General features: G+C 35.7%; 1 protein-coding gene across 26 annotated transcripts in view; it reads left to right on the top strand.

The window, feature by feature from the left end:
- The window catches only part of LOC106869751 (liprin-alpha-1), a 323,446-nt gene that overhangs the window by 138,673 nt on the left and 158,399 nt on the right, over positions 1-26,374 (top strand). For all 26 annotated transcript variants that reach the window (XR_016242521.1, XR_016242520.1, XR_016242519.1 and 23 more), the window contains exon 4: positions 19,054-19,128. Coding sequence is in view for 22 of the 26 variants with exons in the window: in XM_089354797.1 (XP_089210923.1) it covers positions 19,054-19,128 (75 nt within the window). In the remaining 4 variants the exon portion in view is untranslated. The remainder of the gene's footprint in view (positions 1-19,053; positions 19,129-26,374) is intronic.

Raw genomic sequence — 26,374 nt, 5'->3', positions numbered from 1 at the left:
GTTTTCTATGTTGGAAATTAGAAGCAGTCTGACTGGAGTGCTTGCTAACCAGCTCACAACTAATCTGCGGAACATGTGACATACTGTAGAGATTAAAACTTCAGTTAAAATCAGGTAGACATACTCATTTGAGAAAGAAGAGGCTATGCATACGCACACAATCAATAAAGTGTGCCCCCAGCAACTAATACAAATGCTGTGTTATCCTCCTCACCCACCCAGTCTTATTTATATTAAAAGTTCTTGAATTTCTGTTGTTTGGGAAATGGTTTGATCTGAGATTATGTCATGCCTTGAGCATTACAATGTTATAGAGTTATTGTAGCAATATTATAACGTCTATAACTGTTATTTTCATTTTCGCTTTTTTTAAAAATAATTTTATGTTTGTGTATGTAATTACAAAATAATAAAATTTACTTGACTATATCGTGTGTGTGTATATATATATATATATATATATATATATATATATATACTTACACAAGATGATGATGATCATCATCATTGTTTAATGTCTGCTTTCTATGCTGGCATGGGTTGGATGGTTTGACTGAGGACTGGTGAGCCAGAAGGCTGCACCAGGCTCCAATCTGATCTGGCAAAGTTTCTACAGCTGGATGCCTTTCCTAACGCCAACCACTCCGAGAGTGTAATATATGTATATACTATCATCATCATCATTTAATGTTCATCTTCCATGCTGGCATGTGTTAGGGGGTTTGATAGGATCTGATATGTCCAAGGTCTAACCACTTTACAGTGCGAGTTGAGTACATTTTTCATGCCACCTGCATTATTGAGGTTGCCATACAGCTTGCAGAACTACAACTCTTGTGGGGTGGAGTGTCAGCTTCATACTAATGGATGAGGGTATTGAACTACAGGGGATGGATTCAGGTTCTTATAGAGGATCTGCATGGCTATGCACACCTACTCTGGGAAGGGGCGAGAAAAAGAAAAATGAACAGTGGGAGCTGCAAGAGATAAATAATGGTGATGTGATGTTGGGATGGCCCCTCCATAAGGCACAAGTTGAGTTGAAGAATTGGTTTGCTAGATTGTATGGGAAGGAAAATGAGGGGAAGAGATGGAAGAGACAGACTACAAGAAAGGGTAGGGTTGAAGGGTGGCTCTGCAAGGACCCATAAGTTGGTAAGAGTTAGAGAGAAACTGAAGGGAAGCAGCAGGAGTAGTAAAGATGACAGTTGTCAGTGGGGGAGGATGGAAGCAGGATGACATGGTTGTTAATATACAGGAATGGGTATGGGAGGGGCAGGTCTAATACCTATATATATATATATATATATATATATATATATATATATATATATAAGGAAAATGAAAAATAATAAGGCAGAATGCTAAACTGGAAGCATATTTTAATAAAGATTTCTAACCGGCTTTCATTGCATAGCAAATTTTCAAGAAGAGGGAGAATGAAAATGTTTTTTACAAAGAAGTACAAATTGAAGAAAATAATATATAAAAAAAATAATATATAAAAAAATAAATATACCAATACATTATATTGTCTTTGAGCTTTTAAAGTTCAATGGTAATTCATGTATATAATGGTTGGAAAAATAAGGATGCATGAGATATTGAGAGTTGTGTTAGGTTCAAAAAAAGGGTTAAAAGTTTGTGTTAAGCAGGAAGTGTGGTGTCAAAACAAGAAGTGTGTGTAAGGGGAGACAAATCTTTTTAGTTGGAGTTATGAACCCTTTTTCAACAGGAAGTTTATGTCTGTTCCTTGAGACATAAACTTCCTGTTGAAAAAGAGTGCATAACTCCAACTAAAAAGATTTGTCTCCCCTTACACACACTTCCTGTTTTGACACCACACTTCCTGCTTAACACAAACTATTAGCCCCTTTTCTCTTTTTTTAAAGCCTAACACAACTCTCAATCCTCATGCATCCTTATTTTTCCAACCATTATATACATGAATTACCATTGAACGTTAAAAGCTCAAAGACAATATTATGTATTGGTATATTTATTTTTTTATATATTATTTTCTTCATTTTGTACTTCTTTGTAAAAAAAACATTTTCATTCTCCCTCTTCTGGAAAATTTGCTATGCAATGAAAGCTGGTTAGAAATCTGTATTAAAATATGCTTCCAGTTTAGCATTCTGCCTTATTATTATTTTTCATTTTCTTATTATTTCTCCACGTGTGGTTAACACAACCCCACTATTTACTGACTTATATATATATATATATATATATATAAATAAATAAAATTCATCATCATACTCCTGCAGTGCCTTGATGACACACTATAAAAGTCTTATGGATTAAGCACAAATTCTCCAGCTGCCTTGCCACTCTTGATCTACCACCCCTACTCTTCCTTCCATGATAATGTTTTCCAGAAGTTTGCTTCTTCAAATATGGCCCTAATAGATGAGCTTTTGTTTCACGAGTCGTTGTCTTTCACTGACTTGTAGCACTCATTCATTTGTCTGATAGTCCTTGTAATATAAAATTACAGAATAGTAATAAAATTAAAAACCAGTATCACATTGTATGTATGTTTTAATCATGAATACAACATTGCAAGGCTTGGGCACAATACACAATCTCAGGTCATTGGCTTCAAGTCTTTCAGCATACGTTTACGACTTTGTAACTAGTAGTACTCCAATATAATAGACAACGTCGGGCAAAACCAACAGAGAGCATACATTCTAAGCTAGAATTTGAATGCATCAATATAAACCGAATTCTGAGATTGAGTGTTAAACTTTGGAAACTCAGGCATGTCAGAAATTTCTGTACAGCAGTTACTTTAAATGGTGACAAGCTAAGATCTGAAGGTTTGATAGAAAATTTTAATAAACTGACTATACTTGTGTTTCCAATACAACTTGCTTGAAAAGATAGCTAGCTACTCCCCATTAAATACCTCATTAAATTTACAATCATAAAATAAGCATTTAATAAATGTGGTTTTTTGTTTGTAATTCTTATTCAAATGTCGCAATACAATTCCAAGCAAAGAAAACAACCTGAAATCTGTTAAAAATGAAAAAGAAAAATGTCTTTTAGTTCTTTGGTTGTGTATCAAATGGCTGTTGAATGTTTTTGTCTTGTCATCTAATATGAAGGTGTGAAGGTGTTTGCAAGAAAACAAACAAACAAACAAACAAACCACCATCTTGTGACAGCATTCAGAAGTGATGTACTTAACGGACGAGGATTTCTATAGAAGAATTCCCTATACAATTTTGGTGTTTCTGGAGATTACACAACTCTCTCTCTCTCTCCATTATTGTTGTAGTCTAATATATAAGCTAAAACTGAATAAACCAAAATTCTTGTAAAATCTTTTAAAATGTCTTCAAATGTTTCTAGTATTCATCATCATCTACAAATTATTAACATGACTAATTTACAAACAAATGTTGATACTGTTTACACAAGTACTTTTATCTGGGTTTGTTTGTTTGTTTGTTTGTTTGTATATATATATGTAGGTATGTATCTGTTTGTCTATCTATTCATCCTTCTTTCTATCCATCCATCCATTTCTCTGTCTATCTGTCCAGCCATCCATTTGTCTGTCCATCCATCCAGCCATCACTTTCCCCTCACACTTAAGTACTCTCTCTCCCCTTCCCTCCCCTGAGCTGCTATCCACACCCTCTCTCTGTTCACGTTCTTGTACCCTGAGAGTTTGCTTTGGCACTTGATCAGTGCAATCTTTTTTCCTTCCCAACTCCTCCCACAACTCATGTGTAATGTGGACTGGCCTTGTATCTCCTCTATAGTAAGACATCTATGTCTGTCCCTATACTACACTTCGCCTTCCAACACCTGGCATAGTCACCTCCTCCTCTCAAATACTCCCTCCACTTAGTAGTGAGAGCTTGTTTTTTTTCTGTGTTACAGCTTACTTTGCAACCTTGTGCTGGTGGCATGTAAAAAAAAGCACCTGTTACACACTGTAAAGTGGTTAGCATTACAAAGGGCATCCAACTGTTGAAACTTTGTCAAAGCTGGCACTGGGGCACCACCTTAAAGGGTTTGAGTTAAACAAATCAGCCCTAGTACTTTTAAACCAGGCACTTTTCCTGGTTTGTTTGCTGAACTGCTAAGTTACTGGGCCATAAACGAACCAGTATTGGTTGTCAAGTGGTTGAAAGGAACAAACAAAGACACACACTCAACAAGCTTCCTTGCAGTTTCTGTCTACCAAATTCACTCACAAGGCATTGGTCAGCCTGGCACTATAGTAGAAAACATTTGCCCAAAGGTGCTATGGAGTGGGACTGAACCCAAAACCAAATGCATGCAAAGCAAGCTTCTAAACCACACATCCACACCTGCACCCAGTTGATAGAAAATGTTTCCTTTTTTATTTCCTTTTCTACTAAAGGCACAAGGCCTGATATTTGGTGGGAGGGGACTAGTCGATTACATTGACCCCCAGTGTTTCACTGGCACTTAATTTATTGACACCAAAAGGGACAAAAGGCAAAGCCAACCTCAGTGGAATTTGAACTCAGAATGTAGTGATGACTGAAATACCACTAAGCGTTTTTGCCTGGGATGCTAACAATTCTACCAGCTCACAGCCTAAATAATGATAACAAAAATCTATCAAGAAGGACTATTATAATAAACTTTGTATTTATTCTCTAAACTGCTAAGTAGAGAGTCACGCGATCACACCACTGTTCAGCGAGTCTGATTGATAGCTATCTATATAACATGGCTACCGTTGCCCTTGCTGCTATCGGTCTATCCCATTATTGATTGGCATTGTGACCATAAGTGCAATTATTACAGCTATTTCTCTCACACACCGCTACTCCCCCACTCCCCCACCACACTTGCTAAATATATGTTGTTGCAGTGCAACATACGTTGGTCGTTATAACATTGTCTACTAATTAAATTGTGCATAGCCACTCCCTTCTATACATTGCTACATCGTTCTTACCACAGACTCTCATATCATAGAGCTTCATTTCCATTTCTCTTTGCATCTTTTTTTTTTTTTCTTTTTCCTGGCAATGGTAGGGTGAGGCAGGGCGGGGCATTTTTGTGTAACTGGTTTTCCTTTTTGGCGATTCAGTATTTATTGGACGCACGCTGTAAAAATGTGCAGCGGTTTTTTGTTGTTATATATGCATCAGTGTGTGAATTAAAGCACATTGGGTTACGAAAATACCAGGGTTGAATTATGGGAATGTTATCAGATCTTTGGAAATGATTGTCTTGAGCCTGTAGAATGTTAAGTCTGGTACCAGAGATATGCAGTATCTCGTTTATTACTTCATTGTTTTCCATCAAAATCCATTCCATGCTAACTTGGTCTCTCTGGGATTGATAAGATGCGTACTATTTATGTTCTTGAGTTGTTGCATTGGGTGTAAATATGCACCCCCACCCCACCGAATATGTATGTGTGTTTGTGTATGTGTGTGTTTTCTACTTCTAAGTTGTTTAACTTTTGTCCCTTTGTTAACTTTGCATCTTTTTTTCTTCTTACATTTAATAAAAATATGTGGATTTTAAGAGGAAATAGTAGTATTTAAATGTTTATGTAAAGCAGTTTTTCAGGAAACCTGGAAATTAGATTACAAAACAAAATTCTGAAAAATTCCAATAGATTCATTCCATCTTATGACACATAACTCCTCCTTTAGCATATCTTCTGTAAGTATTTTTTTCCCCCCCGTGTGTGAATTACTAAAACAGCCGCCTGTCTGCGGATGTTAAATTTAAATCTTCCCTTGCTTCTTGGTATATGGGTGTGGCAAATAGGTGGAAATAGACGTACAATCCCAGATACCTAATCATTATACACCCCACACACACACATAATAGGAATGGCTGTGTGGTTAAAAAGCTTGCTTTGGAACCATGAGATTTCAGGTTCAGTGTGGCACTTTGGGTGCCTTCTACAAACCAGTGCCTTGGTGTGAATTTGGTTGATGGAAACTATGTGGAAGCCTGTTGTGTATGTGTGTGTGTCTGTGTTTGTACCGCCTCCTCACTGCCTGACAACTGGTGTTGGTTTGTTTACATCTTTGCAATGTAGCTGTTTGACCGAAAAGCACAACAGAATAAGTAGCAGTCTCAAAAACAAAAACACCTGTCTCTTTTGCCAAACCACATAAAAAAACTTATGCTGGCACCATGTAATTACCACCTGTGCAGGTGCCATGTAAAAAAGAAACACTATGTAAGGTGATTGGCATTGGGAAGAGCATCCACCTGTAGAAGCCTTGCCAAAATAGACAACTGGAACCTGAAATAACCCTCTGGTTTACCAGTTCTTGTCATGTCATCCATCCTATGTTAACATGGAAAATGGTCATTAAATGATGATGATGAATTTGGCTTCCTTTCTTTCTGCAGTTACATCTGCAATAGTAAATTAAGATTGAATTTGCTGTCAGATCATGCATTTTATTAATTATCCGGCGCTAGAATCTCCAGTACCATATCATTTCATGATGTCCTTCACCAAACTGTAGAACAGCACTTCACTGAGAGTATGAAATGATTTGTATGTGAATGTTTAGCCCTTTAAATTTCATTCCTGATATCCTAGTTACTTTTTAAAGATGTTATTGTAATGTAAATGTTTATCGTAATTTAAGGAATGGAAACCATTATTCAGTAGAATGTGTTTTATAGCACTCAACGTCCTCTGTGCTAAATTAAATAACTCTTTTGAGAAGTAGATTTAATTTCTGTTCTCCTTGTTTAAATTAGATTGTTTACTTAGTTTGTGTGCTTGTGTTGTAAAACAAGTTTTAAAAAGATTTGTCAGCTTGTGGTAACATAACATTCACTGTAAAGGCAAGTTATTGGAATACTGGCTGTTAGATTTGAAAATTTGACCTTAAAAAGTTCGACTTTCCAGTTGAACTGATAAAGGATAACAGCAACTTTGCAATAAAGATATGGTTGATAATGTATTTCCTGTATTATTTATGTTTATAGGTAACTACATTGGTTACATATTCTTCTAACATGCATATATTATGACTTGATGATATTACGGTACATCATAACATGGTGTCTTCAGAAGCCAGTGCTTTGCTTCAAATGCTGTATAACATTAAGCAGGTGAGAGATGACCCTGTTTATGGTTAGGATGCTTGTCTTTACAATGTATTTATTCCCATAAGATCTTGTACCTATTCCTGTTGCTCATGCCTATTGTTAATTACATGTTCTCCTGTCCATACATGCAGCAGAACACCTGCGCTGGCTGTGTGTTTACTATCCATAAGCTGTAGGTTTAACATCTTATCAATACATGTGATTTGCTTCTACTTGCATTCTATAGAGACTGCTTCTTCAAAATTTATCTCATTTTTGCACATGTTTTATAATACACCTAGGTGCTAAAAATATTTATCAGCAAATTTAATATATTCATAGTTTCTGAAAAAAATGACTTTAAATGCAAATATATTTGTAGCATTCTTTTCATTTGTTATAAAATATTAAGCTTTAATATTAATAGATAGCATCAACTGTTTTATTTAGTTATCTTTACACTTTTGATAATAGTATTTTATTTTCAAAGATGTTTTTTTGGTTTTTTTTTTTTTTTCAAAGGTATCTTTCTAGAATTTCTTATTTTCTATGAGGTTTAAAAATTTTTTTAAAAAACTCTTTGGGTAAGTCTAATGTCTTTTACCATGTCTTTTACCATTAGATGATATTCCACAGATGGGCTATTATATAAATATTAGTATAACATTTAATATTTGTATTTCAAAATATTTTAACTACTCCCCATCATTATTAATGGATTTTTAGAGGAAGAAGTTTCATCTTACTTTGATCTTTAGATTTCAGTGCATTCATAGTTCTTTTCTGAAACTTTTTTTTTTTTTCGGTTTACTCTGAAAAAAAAAAAGAGTCAGCTGTGAGAAAGATATTTGATAAAATACTTTGAATTTCATTTGCATACTCTCTGTGAAGTAGTAGTACTAGTAGTAGGAGTAATATGTGTCAATCTCTAAAACTAAAGCATGTTGTTTTATTTTAGTTCCTACCCACCCATACCAGAGATTTACATTTATCTATTCAATCTAAATTAGTATAGTGGAATTTTGTAATATATGACATGTTTTTCTTCTTGTTGGTGCTTAAACCCTTAAAGATTTTAAATAAATACCAAAATTCTTTCTAAAAATATAAAAATGTTGGAACTATGTACCAAGCTATGCCAAAGTATATTTTTCATACATGAAACTTAAAATTTAGTTGCAGCATTTGACTGTATTTTTAATTGTTTTTTTTTTTTTTTGTGTGTTCCTGATGAAAGAGAGGTAATGAACCAATCTTTTATTATACTTGACTGGTCTCCAATGTAAGCACAGGGCCTTTAATTTAGTGGAATTGGTAAAGTAGCTAGTTATACCTACTATAGTATTTAACTAGTACTAATATCAAACTCATTCAAAAACAATTTTAAACCTTTATTTCTTGATTAATATTGTTAACATTAAATGCATTTAGATGAATGAACATATTATCTGCTTTTCCATCTTGATGAAAGCAATGATGCTTTATATTTCATCAACATATTTCTACACTGCATCTCATAAGTATTGTCTGGCAGAGTAGTTCTGTGAGTCGCACATACCATAGCCACTTGACTGGCTACCTTATACTGTCAATCACCAACTTGGCTGTGATTGAAAAGACCTAAAGTTACTCAACAACTTTCACTTTGGGGGCAATGTACGTAGGTGTGTGGGTGTATGTTGTTTGTGTTTTGTTACTGTTGAAGAGGATCCTTGGTTGCAAAGGATCCCATTCACAGAGGATGTGCAGGAGGTTATCTATCAGGAGTTAAGCTGGCACATGGGTAGGAGATTCTGTGATTAAAATAACAGAGTTGTTTGAATGATCTCATTGACATGGGGGGTTGTGAATGTGATTGGCAGTAACGAAGCTGTTAATCTTAAGAAAGAATGCAAGAGATCTGACATAGTCTTGGAGTTTTGCCAGTACGTGCTGCGATGGAGTACTCTGTCAGAACATTTCCCATTCTCTCAATTAGTGGTAGGTGGAACCTGGAGCTTTACCAAATTGTCTTGTACAGTGCAATTAAGGCCCTTTCTTCCTGATGTGAGGTGAAGCAACTCTGCCTTTTCTTTTGATGTTTTCCAAAGAGCAACAAACCTTTGATATATGATATGGGGTAAACGCCCTCAGTGTACCTGGTTTTGCAGGATTGTTAAGAATAGAGAGGAAGTAAAAGGTAGTGTAGGAGTTGTAATTTATTCTTGCTTCTATAAACATTAAAAATATTGGATGGAATACTGAATAACTAGTAGACATGGTTGTGTGGTTAAAGAGTGTTCCACAATCACTTGGTTCAGCATTTGATCTCAGCAGGCAGTATATTGGACAATGTATCTTCTATTATGTTTATCTTCCATTATGGTATCTTCCAAATAAAATTTGCTAAGTGGATACTGTATGAAAGACTGTTGTATCATCATTTTATATCCTTTTATCCATGTTGGCATGGTTCAGTTTGTTACTGCAGCATGTGTTGTTTTGCTCATAGCAATAGAGAAAACTGAGCAACATTAGTGTTGTGTATGTCTCAGTGCATTTTACAGCTTACAAGTGTGTGTAATGGAGTAAGATGATATAAATGCTTTGTTTTTAGTCTATAAAGGTATGTAAGACAACTAAATAAGTGGATCTCATTATTCCATAAAATGCATAAATAGGTGCAGGTATAGTTGCATAGTAAGAAGTTTCCTTACCAACCATATGGTTTTGGGTTCAGTCCCACTGCATGGCACCTTGGGCAAGTGTCTCCTACTATATCCTTGGGATGACCAAATCCTTGTGAGTGGATTTGGTAGACAGAAACTGACAGAAGTCTATTTGTGTGTGTTTTGCTGGTCTCTTTGCTTGACTTTGCACAATAGGTGTAAACAAGTGGCACTCTTATACAAGCAGTGTCCTCCATTTCCAATCTTCCGTGAAGTTATGTTTTGTCATGGAGCAATACTACTGTACTTAGAAGTAGGTGAAGGCTGGTGAATGGAAGGGCATCTAGCGATAGAAAACCCACCTCAACAACATCCATCTGACTCATGCAAGCATGGAAAAGTGGATGTTAAAACAATGAAAGGATGAAGAGTACCAGATTGAGTACTGGAGTTTGTGTTTAATGTATTTGATTAAAACCAGTTAAGGTGGTGCCCTAGCATGGCCACAGTTAAGTAGCTAAAACTAGTAAAAGTGCAGAAGGTGTGACATCTACAGATCCATTGTAGAAAATGACTTGCTTTGGCATCACACACTGGAATATTACTTCATAATGCTTTTATCACTTGTCATTCTAACAATAGAATTTTGTGAAGTCTTTCATAAACTGAATGGTTTATTTTCCTTCATTCTTTCCCTTTGTTACTCAAAGGCCAAACTGACAAAAACATTAATATCAATTACTTGTTTCCATGTTTTTCTCGACATTGTTGTAAAATAATCAGTCAACAGGTGATTTTATAACAAATATTCTTGGAGAGGAATCATTATTGTAAATTAATACCAGGTTTCACATGAAGAAGATGTAATCCAATAGTGTGGTTGGGCAGACACTCTAGACCTTGGAGACAACTCCCTCACATACAAGCAAAACAATGCAACTTGCCCATGCTGTAGAGTGGTTGGTGATAGGAACAACGTCCAGCTATTAAAGGAACTTGAAGTTGGCAACAATAGTCATAAACATATTTGAACTAGCTTGAACTGCTTTGCATTGCTACTACTGTATTTGGTCTCACCGTGCAAGAGCAAGTTAGTCACTAGCATTCACTGTTTTGTTATAAAGCTATGCCTTTCTAATCAGCTCAGCATCATCTCTCTTCAGTATCTCTTACTGAGCAAAGTTAAGGAATCAGAAATGCATCTAGGAGTCCAAGAGGGGATACCACTAAGATGATAATGCTATTTTTATGCCTTTTGACATAAGCAGGAATTTTTTCCTACATTGTAAACTGCAGTGAAATTGCCTTTAAATATGTCACAAATGTATTTGAACTGGCTTAAAGTTTGTAAAAGCTGACAATTTTCTCTGCCATGTTTGTGTTAGATGATGACAGACTATAAGTTACAAGATGCTGTGCTGGAACAAACCTGCCCAACTTCTGGTAGCATGGGGGAAATAGATGTTAATCAATGACGATGACAATAAATGATAAACTATTACGGTGCTCCAGCATGGCCACAGTCAAATGACTGAAACGAGTATAAGAGTAAAGAGAGTATTGGTTTCAGTCATCACACTGCACCAATGCTGGTGGAGGGGGCTGCCTTCAAAGCTTTACTTGAATATGTTGAGTCTTGAACTCATTTTGCTGGCACTTGTTTTATTGATGTACATTTGGTGAAATGCTAAGCTATGGGGAGTAAAGGATTATGACATAAATAGAGAGAGAGAGAGAGAGAGAGAGAGCGGAAGTGATAGTGGGGGTGGGGGACAGGTTTTCTGCAAAGATTTTGTCTGCCAAATTCTGCTTGGAGACAAAAAACTGTGCAGTGGAATCAAATAGATTTGTCTGTAAATTCAAATAATTTTAATTAGGTTAATTAAATGTTTTTCTTTCTTTTTATAATGCCTTATATTTTTATAAAATGAATTTTAATTAAAGGCAGTAAAATTGACTGAGAACAACAAACATAACACCTAATGTTTTTTTCTCTTCCTTCAGGGTCTGAGGTCATTTTGCTAGGTTTCCTTTTTCGTTCTTATCTTTGGGTTGTAATAAAATAATTATCAGTATTAGGTGTAGGAGTGGCTGTGTGGTAAGTAGCTTGCTTACCAACCACATGGTTCCGGGTTCATTCCCACTGTGTGGCACCTTGGGCAAGTGTCTTCTACTATAGCCTCGAGCCAACCAAAGCATTGAGTGGATTTGGTAGACGGAAACTGAAAGAAACCCGTCGTATATATGTATATGTATATATATATGTTTGTGTGTCTGTGTTTGTCTCCCCAACATTGCTTGACAACCGATGCTGATGTGTTTACGTCCCTGTAACTTAGCGGTTCGGCAAAAGAGACCAATAGAATAAGTACTAGGCTTACAAAGAATAAGTTCTGGGGTCAATTTGCTCAACTAAAGGCGGTGCTCCAGCATGGCCACAGCCAACTGACTGAAACAAGTAAAAGAGTATTATACAATACACCGTCTTATACTTGTTTCAGTCACTTGACTGTGGCCACACTGAGGCACCACCAGATTCTGATACTATTTCTGTTTTTTTTTTTAAAGACTGGCTCTTACTCTATTGCTATCTTTTGCCGAACTGCTAAGTTATGGGGGATGAAAACAAATCATCATCAATTGTCTTTGTATGCTTCCCTGATGGAAGCATACAAAGACATACACACACATACAGGCTTCTACATAGTTTCTATCTACCAAATTTACTCACAAGACTTTGGTCGATCCAGGGCTATAGTAGCAAGTGTCACACACACATACATATATGACAGGCGTCCACATAGTTTCCTCCTATCAAATTCACTCACAAGACACTGGTCAACCTGGAGTCATAGTAGAAAGTACCACACAGTGGGACTGAACCCAAAACCACAAGGTTAACCCTGCCAAAAACAGACACAGAAAGTTAGTGCAAACTCCTGCCTGGCTGGCTCCTGACAAACCATCCAACCCATATCAGCATGGAAGAAAGACGTTAAACGATGATGATAGCCATGCCTATATTCTTTCTCCTTTGAAAATTGTCCCCGTACCTAAGTCAGAAATTACTGTATAGATTCAGAAAAAGCACTCTTCTAAGATAACTTTGGACCCTTTAAGGGCTCTCTGAGTGCATTAGTTTATGGTTGCATTTTCTACATGCTATTGTTTTACTGTCAGTTAAACAGATTTGAAATACTATAGCATTGCAACAGAAATTGATAAAAGCCTTCTAACCAGATCGAGTCAGATGATAAATATACAATCTGCATTCTGAGCTGTTGATTTATGCACTCATTCCTCATTGCCTCGCTTTGTCGAATAGTAATTAAATATTTAAATTTACTCCCTAATCATCCTCAATTAGAGAAATTTGCTTATAGGCACTTACAAATTTTATTACAAATTGATGCACAATTAAATCATGTAATTTAGAAAGAAAAAAGGTACAAAAAGAAAAAAATGAAGAAAAACGAGCATGTTGATTTAGTAAGAACATAAGATTCTTTTGAGACATTTTCGGAGTTTACATGTTTTGCCACCATCATTATCATGTAACATCCAATTTTTCCATGCTTGCATGGGTTTGATGGAATTTTTTGAGGCCAAATTTTTACAGACAAATGCCTTTCCTACCACTAATCTTCGCTTGTTTCCATGCCAGTGGAAGATTGGAAATGAAGTACACTACGTCCATGGCGATAAGTCGTTTTACAACTACCACATGAAGTCAAGGCAAGGAGATAGTAACATGCGCGCACACGCGCACACACACACACACACACACACACACACACACACACACACACACACACACACACACACGTTGGGATTCTTTCAGTTTCCATCTACCAAATCCATTTACAAGGCTTTGTCCAGCCTGGGACCATAGTAGAAGACATTTGTACAAGGTGCAGTGCAGGGGTATTGAACCATAGACTATGTGGTCGGAAAGCAAACCCCATTCCACATAGCCATGCCTGTTTATTTAAATTTTACTTAATTATCCAAAATGTTCTTTTCTACAAGTTCACTTGGACATCTTAATGTTGAAACAAATTGCTTACCTGTATTGGCTTTTTGACAGTTTAACCATAATTAACTTCTTCCTAGATGTTGCTTTTCTGCCAAATTTCCTTGTTTCCTTCATGTAGCTTTACAAAACCTATAAAACAAACATAGTTTTGAAGCATTTTAATACAAAGGTCAATTTTGCTATCATTCAACTCATCCTATTGCTGCTATTCCTCCTCCTCGTCCTCCCTCTCCCCTCGTCCTCTCCATCCGCGTCCCCTCCCCCTCCCCTTGTCCCCCTCCCCTCCCCTCCCCTCGTCCCCCTCTCCCTCGTCCCCCTCCCCTAATCTCCATCAGCCACATCCTTTCCCCCTAGTCCCCTTCAGCCACATCCTCCCCCTTGTCCCTCTCAGCCACCCCCTCATCCCCCTCAGCCACATCCTCCCTTCAGCCACCTCACCTCCTCCTCTTCTTGCTTTCTTCTTCTTCTTCTTCTTCTTCTTCTTCTTCTTCTTTCGGTGAGCCGGCAGAACCATTAACATGTTGGACAAGATGCTTAGTGACATTACAGCTGGTTTTATGTTCTGAGTTCAAATTCTGCAATGATTTATTTTGCCTTTCATCCTTTCGGGGTCAATAAAATAAGTACCTGTTGAGCAGTGGGGTCAATGTAATCGACTTGTGCCCTCCCCTGAAATTGCTGACCTTGTGCCAGAATCTGAAACTATTATTATTATTATTATTATTATTAAAATGGCAAGCTGGCAGTATTGTTAGCATTTTGTTTGTTGGATTTATGTTCTGAGCTCAAATTCTGCCAAAGTCAACTTTGCCTTTCATCCTTTTGAGGTTGATGAAATAAGTACCACTTACATGCTGGAGTCAAGTTTAATCAACTGGCTGGCTCCTCCCTAAAATTTCAGGCCTTGTGCCTATAATAGGAAAGGATCATCATCATCATGGTGGCAAGTTGGCAGAATTGCTAGCACAATGGACAAAATGCTTGACAACGTTTCATCTGGCTTTATGCTCTGAGTTTAGATTCCACCGAGGTCAACTTCACCTTTCATCCTTTCAGGGTGGATGAAGTAACTATGAATTACACACTGGGGTTTGTATAATTGACTAGCCCCTTGTACCTGTCATAGAAAAGATTATCATAATACCAAATCTTATCCACTGATTTATAGAAAGAGAAATATAAAAATTATATAAACTCTCTCTCTCTCTCTCTCACACACACACACATACTGTTTACTAACCAGTGTGTCTAATACTCAATTTCTCTTCCCTTATGATATATAGCTGTCGTATGCATCTTACTTCACCAGCTTGAAATGCAATCTGCATTGAATTATCTTTAAATAATTCTCAATCTTTATTTATTCGAGTAATTCTTTTTGTCCTGTCTTTATTCCCTTCCAATTAATTGCCTAAACAAAATAAATCCCATCTAATATTTAATCTGTCATATCTTATTATTTAGACACTGAATAACCCGAATATGCCCTACAGTTTCAGAACTGATTTTATTCTATTAAGAGAAGATATTGAAATATTTATTCAACAAAGGAATCTAATTTCAACAGTGGTCTCAGGGAAATGATATTTAGATATTTACCTGAATATATTTGGCTGGGAACAGTCAAAAAGGAAAACAAAAAAGTTAAGAGAATTTTAAACGTCAATAAGTCATAGAAGTTTATGCATAAGGAAGATTGTGTGTGTGTGTGTGTGTGTGTGTGAGAGAGAGAGAGAGAGAGAGAGAGATTATCATCATTTAACATCCGTTTTCCATGCTCATGCTGTGTCGGGTTATATACTTATGTATATATATATATATATAGGTTCAGGGGTTGCTGTGTGGTTAAGAGGCTTGCTTCCCAACCATGTGATCTTGGGTTCAATCCCACTGTGTTGTACCTTGGGCAAGTGTCTTCTATAGCACTGGGTTGACCTAAGCCTTGTCGGTGGATTTGGTAAGCAAGAACTGAAAGAAACCCATCATGTGTGTATGTATAAAAGTGCATGTGTAGATGTGTGTATATTTGTATATTTGTGTGTGCATGTGCATGTATGGTTGTGTGTGTGTGTGTGTATGTGTTACTGTCTCTTCGCCTTGACATTGTGTAATAGTTGTAAATGAGTGTCATTGTCATGCAAGTGGTGTCTTGCATTTCCAGTCTTCCATGTAAACATGTCTGCTCATGGAAAGATATTACCTTACCTTACTGGAAGATGACATAATATTATATATATATATACACTTTTATTCTTTTCAGTCATTTGACTGTGGCCATGCTGGAGCACCACCTTAAATATATCATCATCATTTGATGCCCACTTTTCCATGGTTGTAGAATTTCTACAGCCATTTGCTCTTCCTGTCACCAAACCTCATTTGTTTCCAAGAAATGTAATGCCTTCTCACAGCTAGACATATGTATATATATATATATATATATATATATATATATATATATATATATATACATGCACACACACACACACACACACACACACACACACACACACACACACACACACACACATCCGTATTAACTTAGGTTTCATCTGGTATTGACCCAGGCCATATCTATCTTCATATTATCACCTGGTGAGACCTTTCAAATCATATTTTGGCAACTTGTTCTGTGAATTATGCAGTTAAGGATATATAATTTTTAATTTACCTCAAACTGTGCTGTAGTCAATTCTATTTCCTCCCTCCCTAGCTCTCTGTCTCACACACACACACACACACACACACACACACACACACACACACATGCATATATGATTTGAGATTTCTACCAAAACTTCAGTGCTTTTTAGTAAGTTTAATTCTACACATTCTGTTATAACCTTGATATGTGATCCAATCAATCAAAATAAGGCTTCTGCTTCCCCTTTTCACCCCCTCCTCCACCACTATTCTTTATCTGAATCATAGATGGAAAGAGAAAAAAAAAAAGAAGCCCCTTTAATCATTAAGATTCTCTGTCTTGTATTTGGTGATAGCCTTTACATGTTTTGTATCAGATACCTTCCCATGTGTGTCTGTATGGTTAACTAACTGTGCATTTAGCTTTGTATCTGTTAAGTGTGAGTACATGCATTGTGTATATATATATATATATATATATATATATATATATATATCCCCACGCCCACATGTGGTTCATGATTAAGTTATAGTTGTCAAAGAATACATTTATATAGATTAAACCTCGGTGTGGACACTGACAGACATCAAGGGAAAAGTGACAGGGATACTGACAAACACCAGGGAAAAAGTGACAGCTCACCCTGGCATTTTCTTGTTTTCTTTTTTTTTTTTTTCCCCCCCATCCGCCCTTGCTATGTCTTGTCAATGTGTCCATGTAATGATTTAGTGTGTGTGTGTGTGTGTGCATGTGCGCATGCATGCGTCTGCACACATGAGAAAGCTATCAGTTCTCATTTGTTGGGTTTCTGGACTGTACAAGAAAGGTTTTATGGTTAAATATTGAGCTTCCAGTGATAAGGTTCAGTATCTGTAGGAATATGCATTAAGAATCTCATTTTAAATAGCTTTAGTATTGAGGAGACCAAATAAAGATACTCATTTAGAAATACATGAATTAATAAGACAATGATTTGTCTGTTGACTTGTTATATGCAGCTGCACTTTCCTTAATGTTCTACTATTGTAACGATTTTTTAAAAATAAATTGTAAAAGTGTAAGTTTAAAAATTGTGGAAAATAAATGCTCAACTTCGATAAGGGTTTCTTTAAATGTTCAATTACTGAAATCCACATCGATAATATCCACCTAACTGTTTGTTTCATTAAGCCATTCAGTTCGCTTACATATTGATATCGAGTTTGCACATTGTGTCTGCAATCTCTACATTACAATTTTGTCTGAGAAGTTCTCAGTGAATTCATCATTCCAGTATTTCAAAACAAAAGGATTGCACAATGATAAATGCTGTTGATAATATAAAGAATAACTTTAGAAACTAAATATGAAATTATAAATGAACAGAAAACTCCAAGAACACTGTTTAAGATTTATCTTGGAAATTTTATTTGCATTAGTTAGTCAATGGTGTCTGTTATTTCTTGTTAATATTCTCACAAATTGTTACTGTAGTTGAAATTCACTTGTTTGGAAGCACATGCCAGCAACAATCCAGATTGCGAAAGAAAAGTCATTGATACCACTTTTCAGGTTTTAAAATATTTAAATATCTGTTAATGTTATTGTTTAGAAGTAATGTAACTGGAGACTAAGACCCCCATGCACTGTGTTGAAAATCCAAGGGCACTTAAAGATTTCATAGGGCTGTGTTTCCGTTGATATGGAAAGCAAAAAATGCTTGGGTTACTAATGCATTTTTGGAGATAGATTTTTTTTTTTTTGCATTACTTTATATATGAAATGAAAGAAATATCAAAATATAAAAGAAGCATTCATGTGTTACTAATCAAAGATAATGCCATTTATTTGCAATTTCTATAGCACCACCATTCAAAAGTTAGATTAACATTTATGCTGCCCAATAAAACTTCTCTTTTGCAAATAACAGACCCAGGTGTTACTGCAACATTTAAAGCATATTATCTTTGGTACACATTTGATCAGTTAATAAATGCTATTGTTAAGGGAGGTTGGCCCCACACTAAAAGAACTTTTGAAAATTATTTGATGTTCCAAGAAACTGTAAAACTATTCTTTTCTACTCTAGGCACAAGGCCCAAAATTTTTGGAGAGGGGGCCAATTGATTAGTGGTCCCAGGTAGATTGGTATCAAAAGGGTTAAACAGACTTACGTATTGCTCCAGGATTTTCATGAATCACAAATGGTGAAATGAGTTGTTTAAAAGAATTTTATACTACCTTGATTGCAGTGTTTTTTTTATTTTTTTTTTTTTATATACTTGTTTCAGTCATTTGATTGTGGCCATGCTAGGGCACCACTTTGAAAAAGCAGATGGCTATGGAATATCAAATCCCATACAGGCTGAGTGCTCTAACCATTAAGCTAAATGGACCCTGACTCTATCTCTTTAAATTTCATATATCATTGTCATTTATGGCTTACCTCCATTTGGTTTAACCTCTAAAACTTATAAGTGTCACTACAATCTGTGTTGGTTCAAGTGACACTATATGTTTTTTGCTGTATTACTTTACTTGAAAGTTAAGTTACCCCCTTTAAAAAAAAAAAAAAAAATTATTTTAGGACATCTTTATGTTAATTGCTACAATAGCATAAATCTATATACTTGTATGAATCTCTTTTACATGTTGAGTTTTACATTTCGTTTTAGGTCCGGGAACGACTACGGGTATCTTTGGAACGAGTTGCAGTATTAGAAGAAGAATTATCTAATGCTAATCAAGAAGTAAGTACATAACCCTGTACATTTTTTCCTACAATTTTATTTCGAACCAGCTTCAGTTCATAGGATTTTTGTTTTTATTTTAGGGAACTCAGACAAAATTTGGCATCAAAACTTTCACAGTATTATCCAATAATACTGAGATGGAGTTTGATGCGCTTGTTTTGTTTGATATGGCACCACTCCAGTTCCTTCTTTTACTGACACTAGGTGGTTCAGCCTTAATCACATAATAAAATGTGCTAACATCGTGTATTTATAATTATACATGTGTAATTTGAGCTTGTTTCTTCTTCCTTATTCCAGTCACACTATTTAGAAATACATCTTCTAATATGCCATAAGATGTTTTCCTTGTAGTCAATCCTTTAATCTAAATGTAGGGTAGGGGAGAATGTGTGTGTATATTGTTAAAATAATTTTAGCTTTAGATTTATGTCTGTGCAATGAATGGCAGCTTCAATTCTCAAGTTAGAACTGTTTACTTTGTTTTGTTCCTGCTATTGCCGAAGACATAAAGTTCACTACAGCTTATTTCTCCATTATCTGAAATTCAAGATTTTAGTTCTAAAAATAGAAATTATCATCACCTTGCTGTTGTTCTTTTTCTTTTTTGTTTTCTATCTTTTTTTCTTCTTTTTCTTCCCTCTTCTCCTTTCATTCATTTGTGCCATACAACAAGAGGTAAGCTCTGGCAAGCAGAATTCTTGATGTAGTTTTGATCTCGTCTTGGAACCAATTCTTTTGAATGGTACCATTAATCCAATCATCAGTTTTTCTTCCTCCCTGTAGATCTGTCCTTTTGGGCCTTCATAAAGAAATCATTATACCTTATTACATGATGATTTGGCACTTCATCACACTTTTAAATGTCAAATTCTGCCTAAGTCAGGCTTTACCCTTTGACATTCCAGTCTTAATGAAATTGACACTCATAATGTCTTGGATTCATCTAAAGAAGCCCTGCTCTACCAAAAGTTACTGGTATTGATTATATAATAGTTATTTCCAATCGTGGCACAAGGCCAGCAACTTCAAGGGGACTGGGTGGGGGTTGAGGTAGGGCTGGTTGATAGCAAAGATGCTAGTACTTGTATCTTATTTTATCATTTCTTGAAAGGGTGAGAGGCAGATTTGATCTTGGCAGAATTTGAACTCATGACATAGAAAGCCAGAAGAAATGCAGCTAAGCATTTTGCCAGGCGTGCTAATGTTTCTGCCAGCTTGCCACCTTAATGATAATAATAATAATAACGATCCTTTCTACTGGAGGCACAAGGCCTCAAATTTGTGGGGAGTGGTCTAGTTGATTACATTGACCCCCAGTGTTTTCACTGGTACTTAATTTATCGACCTTGAAAGGATGAAAGGCAAAGTCGACCTTGGTAGAATTTGAAATCAGAATGTGGTGATGGGCAAACTACCGCAAAGCATTTCGCCTGGTGTGCTAATGATTCTGTCAGCTCGTTGCCTTAATAATCATCATCATCGTTTAACTTCCGCTTTCCATGCTAGCATGGGTTGGATGATTTGACTGAGGACTGGTGAACCAGATGGCCACACCAGGCTCCAATCTGATTTGGCAGAGTTTCTACAGCTGGATGCCTTTCCTAACGCCAACCACTCCGAGAGTGTAGTGGGTGCTTTTATGTGCCACCGGCACGAAGGCCAGTCAGGTGGTACTGGCAACGGCCATGCTCAAAATGGTGTTTTTTACGTGCCACCTGCACAGGAGTCAGTCCAATGTTTTGTTCATATGCCACCGGCACATGTGCCAGTAAGGCAAAGCTGGAAACGATTGCGCTAAAAAATGGTGCTTTTCACGTGCCACCAGCTTGGAAGCAAGACCGCTGCTCTGGCAATGATCCCGCTCAAATAATGAAACTAAAACCTTATCATCCAGTTTCATGCAGCTGACTTCTTTAGATAAATACAAGTATTATAGAAGTGATTTTAAAAAATGGTACCCATCATTTGGTGGGAGGTGGTGTTACAAAAAATTGATTCTCTGCCAGGTGAAAACAAATCATTATTGATTTCTTTGATAATTCTTAAGGTCACCCAGTAAGGTGGAATCGAAATAGATTTTGTGTTGTTCATATTTTACTTAAATGGCCAGTGTTCGAGAAATAAATGCCATCAATATACAGAAGTTGATTTTAAAAGGGTGGTACTCCATCAAAGAGATGGAGTGGAAAACTGACATTGTTCCAAGTGAGAAAGTATAGAATTCTCGATTTCTTTTGACAATTCTTAATGTCACATGTATATTCCGACGGGTGGAAGCAGATCTTTACTTTGGTCATATTTTCACTTTTAATGGCATTTGCAGTGAAAGTTAAAAAGTGAAATTGTATATCAAATTGACTCAGTGTGTGCTTAGTTCTTAAGATTCTATGCCACTCACAACTCTATTTGTCTATATAATTATTGATCATATAATAATAATTGATACCACCACCACCACTACAGCCACTGCTGTAGATGTTGATAAATTGGGTCCGTGACCCCAGGCTTCAATTTAGAGCTATAAATCCCTTTACATTCATCGCTAAGTCTCTTGGGAAAAATTCTTGTTGTTCACATTTAATAAAAGTTTTTTTCTTTTTTTCAATAACTTTTAGGTGTTATGTCAGCATAAGAAATTGCTCTATTAATCTTACCTATCCTTTCAGTATACTTTTAAAAAATTTGTAAATTTATAGATTTGAGAATTAACAATTTTTATTCTGCTATATTGTTTCTAATAAACAAATAAAAAATACCATAAAGACAAAAAAAAGATTTTATCATGTATATTTATAGTAGTAATCGATTTTGGATTTATTGCTGTAGTAAAACTGTGTGTAGTTATTGATTCTGAAATAAGAAAACGACAAAAAAAAAAACAAAAAAACTAAGAACAGAAAAAAATGATATACTAAAACAAAACAAAAAAGAGAAAAATAAGAACATTTGAAATCATTAAAAAAAAATTTTTTTTTTTAATGATTTTAAACTTTTCAGTCATTTTAGAGGACAAGATTACATTAGCTTGGGTTACTTGAAAAATAAATTTTGATTTGTGCTTTCTAGAAAACATAAATGTAAAATAAAATAGATAAATAAATGTTTTCCATTGATTTTTTAAAATTTGTTGTGCTACTTGTCAGACACATCACATTGTTCAGTCCTGTTGATTGATTGTGTGTGCATGTATGTGTAAGAATCCTTTTTCATTTATACTCATCACTAGATGTGTTGTTGATTTTTTTTTTTTGTCTAGTCTGGGGTGGGGAGAAGAATGTTTTTGTTCATTATTTCTTTCTTTTTCTTTCGTTTTGTTTTAATTCAAACTAAGTTTATATTTCTTTCATAGTCTATTATCAGAAAATAATTTTCATGGATAATATTGGTCTTCTTATTTATTATATAATTTAAGAAGTATCTTGACACTCGTCGTTATTATTAATGAGTGAATGAAGGTTCCCCCCCCCCCCTCATCTATGCCCTGTAGCAAATAAGAGAAATTATTATTAGTTCTTTATATTAAGTCCAAATTCTGCCAAAGTTGCCTTTATCTTTCTTGCTTTCAGGATCAATAAAATAAGTACCCTATTGAGTACTGTGGTTGATGCAGTTGACTAGCTCCCTCCCACCAAATTTCACGCCTTTTCCCCAGGAGAGAAAAAAAAGGGATTATTATTATTATTATTATTATTAAGGTGGCGAGTTGGCAGAATTGTTAGCATGGCAGGCAAAATGCTTACTGGCATTTCGCCCATCAATACATTCTGAGTTCAAATTCCGCTGAGGTTGACTTTGCCTTTCATCCTTTTGGGGTCAATAAATTAAGTAGCAGTAGAAACACTGGGGTTGATGTGGTTGACCCTCTCCACAAATTTCAGGCCTTGTGCCTATAGTAGAAAGGATTATTATTATTATTATTATTATTATTAAGGTGGCAAGCTGGCAGAATCATTAGCACGCCTGGCAAAATGCTTGGCAGCACTTCATTTGTCTTTAAGTTCTGAGTTCAAATTCTGCTGAGATCAACTTTGCCTTTCATCCTTTTGGGGTCGATAAAATATGTACCAGTAATTGCTGACCTTGTGCTATAATAATAATTATTATTGTTATTATTATTAAGGTGGTCAGTTGATAGAATTTTTAAGATGCCAGACAGAATCCTGAGCAGCATTTCTTTTGGCTTTACATTCTGAGCTAAAATGTTACTGAGGTTGCCTTTCAGCCTTTCAGGATCAATAAAAGCTGAGTACAGAGGTTGCAATCAGTGTGTGTACATCTTGCAGCATGTAATCATTCATATAAATGTGCATGTGTGTGCACATACCTGTACAGGAGGCCAAGTCTAATATTCTCAATTTAGTCTGTGATCACTTTGACACCTGATGTACTGCACACCATGAGCCTGCACAGATAATGTCAGTTTGATAGAGAGTGTGAGCTTATGTACAGTACAAGCATTTGATTGCTGTAAAAAAATCATCTGTATAGATTCCTGGGCAAAAGTTAGAGAACCCTCATCTGTTGTTAATGACAGAAGAATTCATCATATTACACTCACACACATACGATGGGCTTTTATTCAGTAAACATGTCCCTTATTCACTTACAGAGCATTGTTAGGTTTTGGCCTATCATATAAAACCCTTATGCAAGGTACCATACAGCAAGGCTGGACTTGAATTCACAAGGTTGTGAAATGAAATTGTTCACCATACAACTACGCTTGTGCCTATAATGTGTGTACAATGATGATGAATGAAATCTTGTTCGTCTGACAGAATGTTTTTTACTTGGGTGCAATATTGGTGAGTTTAGACGATGGAGCACTGGTATAAATCCATTGATTTGAAAAGTCTGTCACTAGTATTGACTTCTAAATAAATTACATTAATACTGTTTAACTTTAATCAGCCAACTAGCTGGAAGCAGATAATACTTTAATTTCATGATATTGATTACCTAGTGTTGCAAAAGGTATCTGGCTGCAAATAAAAACAAAAAAAATTAAAATATATATGCTCTAATAATTTATACAAAATTATCTAAATTTAAAATAAACAAACAAAATGAAAAACCAAAGCAAATAAAAAAAAAAATTAAATTTTTTCCCCCTCTCATTTCTGTGTTAATGTAATTTTTAGTAAAGAAGTCAGGACATTTTGTTATCAGTGATTGTAGTAGTGACACAAACAATAAATTATACAAGTTTGCTGTGACATTAGTTAGTAATTCCTCTAAATGTAAGAAATTGAAGCTTCCTTGTGTATTCTCTATAGTTGTGTCTCTTTCTTGATGAAGCAATACAGGCGCAGGAGTGGCTGTGTGGTAAGTAGCTTGTTTACCAACCACATGTTTCTGGGTTCAGTCCCACTGCGTGGCACCTTGGGCAAGTGTCTTCTACTATAGCCTCGGGCCACCCAAAGCCTTGTGAGTGGATTTGGTAGACGGAAACTGAAAGAAGCCCATCGTATATGTGTGTGTGTGTGTGTGTGTGTGTGTGTGCGTGTATGTGTGTGCATATGTTTGTGTGTCTGTTCCCCCCCCCCCCCGTAACATAGCGGTTCAGCAAAAGAGACTGATAGAATAAGTACTAGGCTCACAAAGAATAAGTCCTGGAGTCGATTTGCTCGACTAAAGGCAGTGCTCCAGCATGGCCACAGTCAAATGACTGAAACAAGTAAAAGAGCTATTACTGCTTTTGTTTGTCATCTTAAGACTGGTTTTAGAATACAACTTAAGGTATTAATCCTTTTTTTTTTTTGTTACCATATTTCTATGAAAATGCACTGCTCCTCTTTCAGTTAATTTTAAAAATAATGAAACATTTTGTATCACAGAATCAGGGGTGTTCGTATCACAAGTGTTAAACATGTTTATTTTAGATTTAGAAAATAATTTTCTAATATAGGCATAAGGCCTAACATATAGGTGAAGGGGGCAGTTGATGAGATCAACCCCTTGTATTTAGCTGGTACTTTTCATTATCAACCTCATTAAAGATGAAAGGTAAAGTTGACCTTGGTGGGATTTGAGCTCAGAATATAAGAGTTTGAACAAATACGAGAAGGTGTTTTATTCCAACATTCTAACAATTCTGCCAACTTGATGAAATAATATTCTCAGTAAACAACAAAAAAGATTTTGTAGTTTCTTCCTGAAGTTACAGTTGACTACATCTATTTAATATGTTTATCTTCACTATTGGGAGGACTTGGTGTATTAACTTAGTGCTTTATAAAATTTTTTTCATGAAATATCTTTAGCAGTTTATGATTTCTGTGTAGTGACTACTTCCATTAAAGTATAGTGAAAACTGTTTCTTTTTTTTTTCAAAGAAATAGAATTTCCTATATCTTCCATAAATTCAAGTTAAAATTATTTAAAACTTGGAAAAAAATAGTTGTTTCCATTTAAAGACTTAGAAAATGATATCTACTTTCTCAAATATTTTTATACCATTTGTTAATCTAACATTGGAACAAAATTTCTCTTATTTTTCTTTCTGATCAATTTTGTATTTGTGTTATATTTCTCCAGAATCTAAGTCTCCTTTTCGCATTAAATTGTTGGATATCTCAAAGGGTATTTTGCTAAACTAGCTGTTGTCAATTAGTAAGAGGATACTTTAGTTTATTGAACTACCTATGTACCTTGTTTTACATTTAGAATATTAACCAAATCCATTCACAAGGCTTTGGTCACCCCAAGGTTAAAGTAGAAGATACTTACCCAAGGTGCTTTGTAATGGAATTGAACCCAAATCATATGTCTAAGAGGTGAACTTTTTAACTATACAGCCATGCCCGTGCCTATGTTGTAGAGTGCGACTGAACTTGAAGCTACTGCAGATGTGAAGTTACATATGTTTGCAACATGTTTACTGGTCCCCATCCCCCTGTCTGCTATTTTAACACAGTGTCGTAAGGTTACCAATGATGTGCTGCTGCTGCCGCCTCTACTGCTAAACGCTCAAACACTTTAGATTACTTCCTAAAGAAGACCATTTGGTGGGTTGGCAAATCCTCAGTTACTAAAATCTCTGGCTCACAGATGGGCTGTTTCTTCTCTACCCCCCCCCCCCTTTTTTTTTTAAAGCTTTGTTACAATGGTCTCTGCTTCTTTGGTCAAATAAGCTGCTGCCTACCCCTCTATCCAACCCCACACAACACTCTTATTCCTCCTTGCTATTCCTACCTCTCCCTCCCACCCTCCTCAGTAAATCATGCATGAAACTCTTTTT

Source organism: Octopus bimaculoides, chromosome 7 (assembly GCF_046866305.1).
Source record: "Octopus bimaculoides isolate indiv1 chromosome 7, ASM4686630v1, whole genome shotgun sequence".
Lineage (NCBI taxonomy): Eukaryota > Metazoa > Mollusca > Cephalopoda > Octopoda > Octopodidae > Octopus > Octopus bimaculoides.
Note: the sequence above shows the minus strand (reverse complement) of the source record. Positions and strands in the feature narration are given on the sequence as shown.